We start from the raw sequence: 12,217 nt of genomic DNA, 5'->3' as shown, positions 1-12,217 counted from the left end.
GTCATGTTCCGTCACGATTTAAATCTGGGGTCATATTTCACTTTGCGAAGCTACAAACCGTAAGTTGTTATCGCTCAAGATAAAAGAAGAGATAAACTTACTGTAACTGATAAGAGTTTGTATTTGTAGCAAATAAGCATGTTTAATGTATCAGTTAGAATTACATGAGACAGATAATTTTCCCATCAATTTTAACGTTCTTTTGTCATAATGTACTGTGAATAACCGTTGCTTTCGTGACGACAATTGTTAACGAAAAATGATGCATGTTTAAAGTAAATAACAGTTCATTGTAATAGCGGGTTAAGTGTTGTTGGCCCAGAGTATAGTGTCCCTTTAGCGGACTTTTATTACCTTCCATCGTTTAAAAGGTGTTGTTGCTTCCTTCCAGGTTAAGACCTTTTTTCCCGTCATGTCCTTTGTTTTGTTGTTGTTGTGTTGTTGTTGTTGTTGTTCTTTTCCCGCCCGTTGTAAGGGAACTGTGTTTCCTGTTCTACCGGTCTTATTATATCAAAACTATTACTTTTAGCACGTTGATATTTTTGACACGGAATTCAATCTTTTAACCCTGAATGCTTGACTTCCGGACCATTTTTTCTTACTCATTGATGTGTGCGCACTAAAGTTCATATAGAGTATTTTATATGTTTTAATGATTTAAGTTTGCTGCATTACAACTATATTGTTCATTGACTATCTCTGTTTGACGTTTTTAAATTGAGACCTAGTATGTACCTCTTGATAGAAGGGCTTTTTATTATACATTTTACCCGTTTTTGATTTTCCAAATGTTTATAGATATTATGCTTAACTGTTCACGGATGCCTATATAGTTTCTAGACCTTGGTCTTTAGGGCAGTGTGCCGTGTACGCGACAGGTTTTGGGTTCAGTTCGACATTTGCTTTTGGGAATCGAGGTCAGGCGATCTGATCAGTCCTATTTTCTATTTATTTTCGAAAAGCAGAATCCTTGTTTCTTCTTGTTTCCTGACTTTGGCAGCTGTGTCCTTCTCGGTCTATTCACCAAGAAAGGAAATGGCGGATTGTTTTTGCTCATGATAGTATGTCTTATTTTTGTTATATTTTGATGAACTTTTAAAATAAAAGAAGAAGGATTTCATGTGGAGACGTAAGCACAAAGAAATGGAAATTTGCGTAGCTTTAGAAAAGGAAATTTGCGTAGCTTTAGAAAAGGAAATTTGCGTAGCTTTAGAAAAGGAAATTTGCGTAGCTTTGCAACAAGTTAGGTGTTTTTTTCTGTAGTGGTACAAACTTGTACTTACAAACAGCTAGTGCAAGATTTATCGACAAGATGCTAAAAGGTACAGGGAAACTGTGAAGGATAAGATATGGATTTATGGAAGTGCTTGTGCAACTGTGAATTGTAATCAATTGTGATTTTTCCTTCTTGTGAGTATGTCAGCTGGTCTGACTGACTAATTGAAATTTTTAATTATTTTTTTTTTCGTTTAGACGGAATAAATCTTTTCTCAGCTTATTTTGGGGTCCTTGGCTGGTTTGGAGATCGAGTTTAGAAATGACCATCAAAGCGAGAGAATTAGAGAGGAGGTCCAGTAGAAGGGAAATTATCCAGTCAACTCCTGAACGTTCATTTTGGATTTTCTGATGGTTACCAATTTTATATGGGTTCGTAAATTTATGGTGTGACTTGACTAACAAATAGTAAATATGTTAAACAGGTTTTATTCATGACCAATCATATAGCAGGGGTAAACGCGCTAATGATGAACTGTCTGTGAAAGATTGAAACGAATGAAGTTTTATTCGATAGGAACTAAGAGGATAATTGTGGTAGCCGCTGGTGACACTTTTACCTCTGAATTCCTCCGCTTTTTATGGTGAATATTGTTTGGGCGAATACAAAGTCGGACGTGTAATGTTCAAAATGGATAGACAAGCGAGTTACAATACGTGTTTTTTTTTTTTTAAACGAAATCAAGTCATTCAAGATACCTTGATAAAGGCAGGCATCAGGATATGACTACAACGGACATACCTTGGCGCGTTTGATTATGCGAAGGTGTCAGTACCGATATGATTAGATTTCTTCGCAAACCTCGCGTCAGTTAGGTCAGTACGGACAGCAGTGTGTTTGATCATTTCTGTAGCAAGTAGCTGTAAGCCAGGTTCATATCAACACATGAATCGTGTCTACTAGAAAAAGCCGTCCATTGTGTTGGCAAGGATGCTTTTGATACAACAGTGGTAGAACATCCTCATTCCGTGTTTGACGAAGCTACATGTGCAGTGTTTTTATGAGATCATTGAAATTTGTAGATGGACTACAGTGAATTTTAATTGTGTGTTTTTACGAGACTATTGAAAGTCGTAGATATGCTAATCCTCCCCCGATTGAATGTTTGAACGTTGACAATGTTATGTGCCCCGTTTCTCACTTTTGGTGTTTTTCTCATATGAATGTTTATTATATTTGTGGTGTTAGCACTTATTTTCGTTAACGCGGAAAGTTTACCTTTGCAAATAAACTGATTTTTATGATACTGGGCTAAAACTCGAAAAAATGATTTTTATCATGAGAACTAAGTGTGTTTACGTCTTAGAAAATTGCTGTGTGATTAAACTGTGCATGATTGATTAAATTTGTTTCATTATAACTTTGTTTACTGATTTGGGTAATGTTCAGTGGCATAAATTTTCCCATGATAAAAAAAATATTCCGTAGAAAGTTAGAAGAATAACAATTTCAGTAAAATTGCTTGAAACGTGAAGACAGTTAATCGTAACGAGACCAGTGGTAGAAACGAGACCATGTTATGAGCTCGACGATGGTTGTTCTGTCAATGAGTGTGTTGTTCTAGTTAGGAATCAAGTCATCTTGACTGCAGGTAAGAAACAGATGCGTTCACCTTTCCGTCAACACTTCCGATCTGATACGAGTGAAATCAAAACAAATGCGCTCCAAGGGAATCGTGCGAAGGTTTCCCCACAGAGCCGCGAAGCCAGTGTACGGTTACATCCCCAACACGCGTAAGGTCGTCGATTGATTCTTCTCTCTCTCTCTCTCTCTCTCTCTCTCTCTCTCTGTGTCTGGAGGAAAGTTGGGTTAATTTTTGGTTTTTCAGGTATCAAATAATTCCTGCTACTTTCAAAAACGATTATCATTTTCATTTCGATAGAAAATTTATACATGTAATCCAGTGTTCACTCACAGGTGTCAAGACAACTACATTATCTCCCGATGGGAATATCACTTAAAGAAAATGAAGGAGACGCCCTTTAAGAAGAAAATATGCTCTACTTTTAGGAAAAATGGCAAAATTATTTTCGACCGAGAATTAGCTCATGGAAAATGAGGACAGACTCACTGTGGCACATGATGTCCTAATCATAAAGCAAAGGTAACTTATTCGTGACTGCCTCGCAGAGTGGTACTATAGAAGATTCACATCAGCCGTGCATCTAATGTCTAGGCCCTTCCCTTACTACGCTTCTGATTGGCTATTGATAAGCCAACGACAGGGCTGGAAACTCTCAGTCTCTCTCGAGAGTTCATATAGGCAGGATGTATGCTCCATCTCTCCTGAGGTATAGGTTTTTCAAGAGAGGTGGAACATACACCCTGCTTACGTGAACTCTCGAGAGAGACTAAGAGTTTCCAGCACTGTGATTGGCTTATCAACAGCCAATCAGGAGCGTCGTAAAGGGACTGGCCTAGACGTCAGACGCACGGTTGATGTGAATCTACTATATTGCTTTTGTCGCTCGAACGGTCGCGAAGTCAAGGACTTCAAAGAACTCGGAAAATTATATGAAAACCAGAGCCCCCGACCCAGGAAAATGGCAACTGTCTTTTTTGACTGCAAGCAATCAAGCGATAGCGCCGCGCGTATTTGGTAGGGATTCAGAGTGTCTTGCCTTAAATCTTCATGAAGAAGAACGAATTTAAGTTGGATCTATGAGGAGGAGAATAAAAGATAGTAGGATTATTCACGTTTATCGCTAAAAACTTGGTGAAAAAAAGGAAAATGATAAATGAAAGGTACTACGCAAGTGGAACGAAGAAATTCACTTGTTAGTTACACGGGATTAGTTAGTTAGAGAGAGAGAGAGAGAGAGAGAGAGAGAGAGAGAGAGAGAGAGAGAGAGAGAGAGATGCGCTGTAAAGGATCTCTAGCATTTTTATTCATTATCTTAACATTTTTCTTAATTTGGGTTATTTTTTTCTGTATTATGTATCAACGCAGTTAAAAGGATGTTATTTATTCAGCAATATTTTATCATTTGGCTTTCCATAAGATAACTTGAGAAGTTGTTGATGGATAATTTCATATAAATTTCATGACGAGGATTTTGAGATGGATCCAGATTCCCGATTTACACAGAATAACCAGGTATATTTTTAGGTGGTGTAAAAAAAAAAATAGTCTTATGAAATTCAAATTTGGAAAGTTGGGTGGTCCTAGTATGTCTTGGAGTATATATAAAAAAATAACACAATGCGGAGACTTAGAATAAATGACTAATTTGATTTAACTAGTATGTAATCTGGCGTCGCAACTATTGTGGTCAAATAAAAGGTTAATGCAAACGCAGAAACAGGGAAAAGCAGTTGTAGTGAAAGAAAACAGTGGAAAAAAATACAGTAGTACTATCTAGATCGAGACAGGTGGGTGACAGGTGGACGGATGAGAGAAATGGGTGTGGGTGAATATGCGTCTTGATATTTAAAGTGGATAATAAAACACGTGGATGAAGATGAACAGCGTCAGGATCGGCAAGTGGGTCTTTAGTGTCTCACTGGCGAGGATGTTGTAGGTAACCCCTTGTGACCCCTTGTGCTGCGACATTGTTGCGTCATCGTCATCAAACCGCAAATCTGTACGAAACGCATTCATTTTTTTCGCGTCGTCTTCTCTTCAAGATTAGTGAACAACCACTGAGAAGGCTGGAAGAGATATTTAGACATTTTCGTGCCAGTATGAACGTTCATTTCAATATTCATGTCAACAGTTATGTACTACAGTCTCATTTTTTATACTGATATGAATAATCACATAATTCTGTGGATCATTATTAATTTTTTGCATATGCTTGATAGTGCTTGGAAGTGATGACTTTTGCTTTGCAGTAAAACGTAATGTACTGCCAACGTTCCTGTTGTTGCTGCAGAGTGCATTGGCAGTATTAAGTGGCTGTTTCAGTATTACCTATTTTACTTAACAGTGAAAGCTATATTTTCTTTTCTGAAGTGTTTCAAGTACTACAGGCGATGATTTCATTTAGTTCAATGTTGCTGAAAAAAATGCCATCCTGTTAGTGTTCCTCCATTTTTGCTTCGTATTCAAAAGTGAAGGCGATGGCATTCTTGTTTATTTTAATAGTGTTTGCGAATAGTGTGCAGTAATGGCATAAAAGAGCCTAGTTGATTAGAATTACATCACCATAACTAACGAAGGAAAGACAGTTGCTGGCGCTCGGTATATTAGATTGCTATTCTACTAGAAGTGTCACTGAGGATCATTGTCATTGAACTCTGAAAAGCAGTCACCGGTGTTCACGTTTTTTTTTCCCCTTTGCACGTGGGATAAGCACGGTTTCAGAGAACTGAGTATCCTTCTCTAAAATATCGTAAAATACCCAAGGAAAGGACTGTATAGTAATTTGCAGGAGACAAAAAAGATAACCAAACAAATATATACGTAAATAAATAGCTTCGATAGTGGTCATAAATATTGATCCCCGGATCCTTATTTTCATTTCGAAAACTTGAGGACACTTTTGGTATTTAGGAGAAATAACTTCTAATAGGTTCAAAGATCATGAAATAATGAACTCTGGCTGAAACGTTTTAATTGGTAAATGGTAGTAAAATAAGGAATATACTAATAAAATTGGTGTAAACGTATGAAAACGTTTGTATTGTAGTGAATTTTGGTAAACGAATGATCGAACACAGAAATTATTAATGGTGTTGAATATATAAAAAAAGTGGACCATAAAAAGATAGTAATAAAAAGGTAAATATTGAAAATTATTATTTGTAGTGAATATAAGAAAAAGGTCGAACACGAATGTTATGAATGGTGGTGAGCAGAGCCAAACAAAGGTCATCCATCATACCAGACAGATTTTGTAGGTGTGGCATCGCCTGATATTTTAAAGGTTAACCATTCTATATGAGCTGACGTCAGAAAACTGTTCTCCTTCCTTCCATGATCAAACTCGGGAATGTCTTCACAGCGGCATTTCAGGCAAGGTAATTATATTGTTCTGCATTTCACTGATCAAGTTTGTTTCTGTGGTATTTCAGCTAAATATGTTTTCTGGAAATGACAGTGCTCGTGATACTGAAGTTAGCTTTAATGAAAATTTCGTTTGCTCTTTTGTTGGGGTTAGATATTTTATACATTCAACAGTTCTCGTTTTCTTATACTTCCTGTTCTCATGGAAGAACAACCCAGATTTTGGCAGACTGGTATTTTTGCATATTCTGATAATGTTGGATTGATAGAAATCAAGTGATCCAGTGCTCAAGAACTGAACAAGTGTTAAACTGACAAAAATGTAAAAGGACTCCTCTCAGTGGTTTTTGCCGAGCCCCAGTGTCAAACTTTTTTGCTTTCTTCTTGATGGATTAGGGAGGGAGACACTGCGGTTTTTCCCCACTGGTTCTATTTTGTTTCCAGTTTCGTGGCTCTTTTTCTAATTTTGTCAAAGTTATTAATGACCAAAGTCGTCAGAAAAGTAAAGGGACGAATAATAACAATGCAGTACCAAGCTCGAGTGTGAAATATATGTGGTAACTAGTGCAGTCATTATTTCTCGGAAAAACAAAATAATGATGGTTCGTGCAAACAGACCCAGAAACTGAGAATTCTTTATTAAACTTTATACAGTTACAGCTGTTTCATTGAAGACGACAACTTTTTCTGTGATCGTGTTTTCTCTAATACTCGAGAGGTCCTGTCCTTGCGACGGATAACACTAAAACTATGAAGTTACACCATTTACTAGTTGGTTACTCAGCCATAGTAGCATCTCTCTCTCTCTCTCTCTCTCTCTCTCTCTCTCTCTCTCTCTCTCTCTCTCTCTCTCTCTCTGATCTTGAGGTCATGACATTGGCTCTTATCGGTATCTCCGTTTTGTTTACTGCACCCAAAAGGAAAAATCACCAAAGGGGTAAAAAGCCAACGCGCTTGTGAAGGAAGAGGCGCACAGTCACAAGGATGAAGTCCCTTTGATTCACCATCTTTTCTTTCGTCCCAATGTGATGATCTGATGTGCTGGTCTCACTCTACGGTGCATTTGAGTCGTAATGGATCTTATACGATCTGAGCCTGTTTCATCATTATATAACCCCGTGAAATGAACTGAATGAGTTAAACTTTTTTGCGGTTGTCTATAATTTTTGTCTGTCCAAAGAATTCATCAATAACGTTGTGATATTTGAATTTCAGTGAAATTCCAGAGGGGCCGACCGACGGGCCAAAGATAATTGCGGGTTTGGTTATGAATGCAGGTATTTTTCTCAAATTCTTAGTATAACATTGCGGAATCCTTCACATTCGTACAATATGATATAAGGCAGGCCTTAGTTATCATGGACTTTTGGAATATAAAATCCCTCGTTGTTTGTGGAGATATGTACTCAGAGCGCTTTCAAAATCACCCCCCCCCCCTCATTCCTTTTTTCCTCTTAAATAATTTAACGAATGTTTACAATGTGGTTTGTACTTCGTTTCTGTGTAAGAAATTTAAAGCACAAAACACGCACACACACATATATATATATATAATTATTACATTATATTATATTATATATATAATTATTATATATATATATATTCTATATACATATATATATATATTATATATTATATATATAGATATATATATATAGATATATATATATATATATAATATATATATATATATATATATATAATATATATATATATGTGTGTGTGTGTGTGTGTGTGTGTGTGTGTGCGTGCGTGTGTGTTTTGTGTCGTAGGGCAATTCGCTAAAATTTAAATTTGCTATTAATGTGGCGCAGCATTTAAGGTACATAATAAAAGTATTTATAGTTTAAAGCTATCGTTCATGTTATCAGTATTTTTTTTCATGTAATTTGTGGGGCGATTTTTATGAAATCTTGACTTTGAATACCAGCAATCACTACAGAGGAAGAGTGAATAATACTGACGGAATTTGTTTTGGGGCTTCGAATGTCCTCCCGGCGGTGATCCGGAATCGATGTAATTCGAACTCTCTTCTATCCTACGTCTCGGTCCAATAACTCTGCCCCTCAGAGCGCGGGAAGGCAATTCAGATTTAATTGCCTTTGTGCTTATGAGTCAGTATTGCCTTTTATGTTCAGAGTCGAATGCATGAGTCACGGTAAGGGAAGTTGGACTCAATTGCCACTGTGCCTAAGATTCAATATTCCTCGGTTGTTAGTAGGCGACTGCTGCGTGGTACGGTGCGTTATCCGAGTTGGAAGGCTGGTTGTAGGATCTGGGGGAAAGGTCAAATTTCGATGACTTGATTCATTTGGTCTTAAAAGAAGCATCAGAATTCGGAATTGACTCACGTCACTGGAAATGAACATGATGCATTCCTTTGGAAAATGCCGAAAACGGCATTTACCTTGGAAACAAAACAGAGCTAAGAAAATGAGGTAACATACATACCGTAGTAGGGAACGGGGGATTACAGTAAATTAGCCAGTCAGTGAATAAATATATGCCCTGGAATCGCTGTAGGGAAAGAAATATTATCGCCATCACGTCTTGGACACCTGTTTTGTAAATGGCACTCAATGTCTTCGACAGCATCCCGAGTGGAGCGAATTGGCACTTGAGGCCCAAGGTGTGGTTGACTTGACGTTGTGCGCTTGGGGACTCCCTTGGGAGGTTAGTGACGTTGGGGAGGGTAGGGGAAAAGGTAGGGGTGGGGGAATGGCATCTCTCAAAGGGTAGAGACTGTTCGTTTGTTTGCGTTTAGGGTTTGTGATGGTTTCTGTATAAAGGCTGCTGGCGAAGTGGTTGGAAATCAAGTAAATTCATTGTATTATTTGACCATCTTTGCAATAATTTCATTTTACAATGTGGACAGAATGTTGCTTTGCATTTATTGATAATTTTCTCTCTCTCTCTCTCTCTCTCTCTCTCTCTCTCTCTCTCTCTCTCTCTCTCTCTCCATCTCTCCGTCTCCTCTCGGTCTCTCTCTCTCTCTCTCTCTCTCTTTTCAACTAACTTGCAAACGCTCATGTGTCGATGTCCGAATTTGAAAGATTAAATTTGACAGAAATCTGGATACTGAAATAATTTTGGCAAAACTAAAATGTCTTCTGTTTTCGTCGATTGTTTTTTTTAATGTTCTGTAGAGTACCTTTAAATTTTTCGATTATGGTAAAGAATGACAAATGTGCCTTACGATGATATTGTAATATATCTCAAGATCTTATTATGAAAGTGTTTACATAAATATCAGTGCCGTGAAGGTTGAACGTGGGTATCTCAGGAAATGCTTATCATAAGACATATATATGTGGGCGCGTAGATAGATCATAAACAAGACGACTTGAACCGTCCACCTCATAATCGTTATGAAGATGAAATACAAAACCAGAGCACCTAATACAATGAGATAAAATCAGATTGAGACAATATTATTATTGCCATTTTTGAACTCTTGAGAGCTATACTATCCACTGAAAATGCCGCCGAAAGCCAAGAGAATAAAATTAAAATAAATTTAATGAAGATGGCTCAGCAATGAGGAAAAATAACAATAAATGAATATATTTACATTATATATGTATATATAGTAATATATGTATAATGTATTTATATATACGTATAGTGTTTATATATAAAGTAGTGTGTAGCTGTAGTTGCATAGATTGAGAGAGAGAGAGAGAGAGAGAGAGAGAGAGAGAGAGAGAGAGACAGAGAGAGAGAGAGAGACAGAGAGAGAGAGAGAGCAATAAGGGTATACACGGAAACATGAAGGCTGATTAGCAAGGCATTATTATTTCTGCCTCTCTTGAAGCTTGCAGATGATATTCGTAGCGAAAACTGACTGTCGTTCTGTTATGTCACGGAAATATCTGAAGGCATCTGGCAACGATGAGTGCCACGCTGCCCCGAGTGCCTGTTTGACAAGAGGCGAGCATGGGGTCCCTCTGTGGCCCCATGTTGAGAGCGTTGGGGTATATATGGTCAGTTTGGATGTGGTGATTATGGTGAAATGGCGTCGAAGTGTATACTGCAATAATGGTAATGGGGCCTCTGTGGTGATTTTAATGCCTCAAGAAATAGCCCAGAAAAATAAGGATGGTCTGGGCATTTAGTGTAACGGGTGAAACACACGAAAAATTTCGCTGTTTGTGAAAAAATGCTTTGCTCTTCAGAAGTGATAAGTACCGATCCGCTTTATAATGCAGAGGCCGATGGAAAAGACGTCCCTATACCTTTACCTAGCCGAAGTTTGGTGAAAAGAGGAATAAAATGAATATGAGTGTGGGAATTACCATGGTTAACGAGTGATGGCATTGTATTGTTTATGTGTTACCTTGAGGCTGATTAAATATTTAGCCAAGGGGAAAAAGTCATTAGAAAAAAGAAAAAAAAAAGGAGGGCAATGGCAGGGAAGCCTCTTGAAAGATGAAGGATTATGGTGCATTTGTTTGAAAGCTGAGCTTAAAATGGTGCCTCAAGATAAGAATTTATTTCCATTTACTCTGTGGAATTATCTGTGAGTTTCCCACACGGGTCACTAAGTCTTCAAAATAGAAGTGTCTTCAGAGCTGTATACGTAAAGCCAGTTTATATGTATAAGAAATCATACATGCATACATATACATACATACACATATGCATGTTATATATATGTATATATTGTATATATATATATATATATATATATATATGTATAGTATATATAAGTATATATATGTTTATTTGTTTGTTTGTGTGTAAGAGTGAGTGGGACATAAAAATACAGTGTAGTGCTTCTTAGTTATCTACAGTAGGATCCACATAATACTCTTGATTATAAAAACGAAATGTATTCATAAAAAATATACACAACGCTGAAAGCTTTCGTCCATCTTTCTACGGACTTGATCACTAACTAAAGAGTCATACAACGATAGCGAAGAAATAATACCAAATATCAACAAAATGAAACTGATAAGCATACCCTTCCTTGCACTAATAGAAGGAGAGGTAGAAATTTTGATGGAATTATGTACAGTCTGGATATCGTCTGATTTGATTTTGTATTGGCCAATTTGATCAAAATTACTGAAGAAGGAAAATTGATGTCACCTGTTCATATTAATAAATTGTTTGAGCTCATAAAGGCTTGTACAGATTCTATCATATTTGAGTTCGAAAGAGATTTCTACCGACAAAAGGCAAGAGTTGCTATGGGATCCTCATCGTCGCCTGTTTTAGCTAATCTTTGTGTGGAATGTTTTGAAATTCTTTTTGTGAACAACCATCCAAATGATTTAAGCGCCTCAACGGCGTGGTTGGTATGGTATTAGCTTCCCACCTCGGTGGTCGCGGGTTCGATTTTCGGCCATTCCGTTGAGGAGTGAGAGATGTGTATTTCTGGTGATAGAAGTTCCCTCTCGACGTGGTTCGGAAGTCACGTAAAGCCGTTGGTCCCGTTGCAGAATAACCTCTGGTTCCATGCAACGTAAAAGCACCATACAAACAAACAAACATCCAAATGATTTGAAACCTTTTATTGGAGTAAGATATGTTGACGAGATCTTTATTGCTTTTAAGTAGGATGCCGAATGTTTTGATAAGTTTTTATTACAAATGAATAGTTTTATTCCACCCATTAAGTTTACTATGGAAAGTGATGTCAATAATCACCTGACCTTTTTAGATTCGGTTGTTCACCGGGATATAATGTAAATAAGTCATTTCCATTTTCTTTTTTCAAGCGAAGTACATATACATTTTTATTCATACCATGTCGAGAAAGTCAAAAGTTATCTTTTAAGCAATTTGAATTATTTTTTTTTTTTTTTTGAGCGTTCCGAGTTTGTGACCCCAGTTCCATTGACCAGGAATTTTTGACTGCAAGTTTCAAAAAGTTAAGTTACGCAAGTTTATTATTGAAAATTGTCATTCTAGAGCCAAGAGAATGTTTTACAATCCTAGGGGGCACCCCTCAACTAATATATTTAAATCCCTCCCCCTTCCATATA

At 37.1% G+C, this 12,217-nt stretch overlaps 1 protein-coding gene across 18 annotated transcripts in view; it reads left to right on the top strand.

Annotated features, from left to right (window-relative positions):
* Positions 1-12,217, top strand: part of LOC135225223 (rho GTPase-activating protein 45-like) — a 617,019-nt gene that overhangs the window by 435,980 nt on the left and 168,822 nt on the right. The window contains exon 1 of one of the 18 annotated variants that reach the window (XM_064264546.1): positions 5,885-6,238. The exons of the other annotated variants lie outside the window; for them this stretch is intronic. Coding sequence (XP_064120616.1) covers positions 6,195-6,238 — 44 coding nt within the window. The 5' untranslated portion in view covers positions 5,885-6,194. Of the gene's footprint in view, positions 1-5,884; positions 6,239-12,217 lie in introns of those variants that run through there. 18 annotated transcript variants of the gene reach the window in all.

Source organism: Macrobrachium nipponense, chromosome 13 (genome assembly GCF_015104395.2).
Source record: "Macrobrachium nipponense isolate FS-2020 chromosome 13, ASM1510439v2, whole genome shotgun sequence".
NCBI lineage: Eukaryota > Metazoa > Arthropoda > Malacostraca > Decapoda > Palaemonidae > Macrobrachium > Macrobrachium nipponense.
This window is presented reverse-complemented; position numbering and strand designations above follow the sequence as displayed.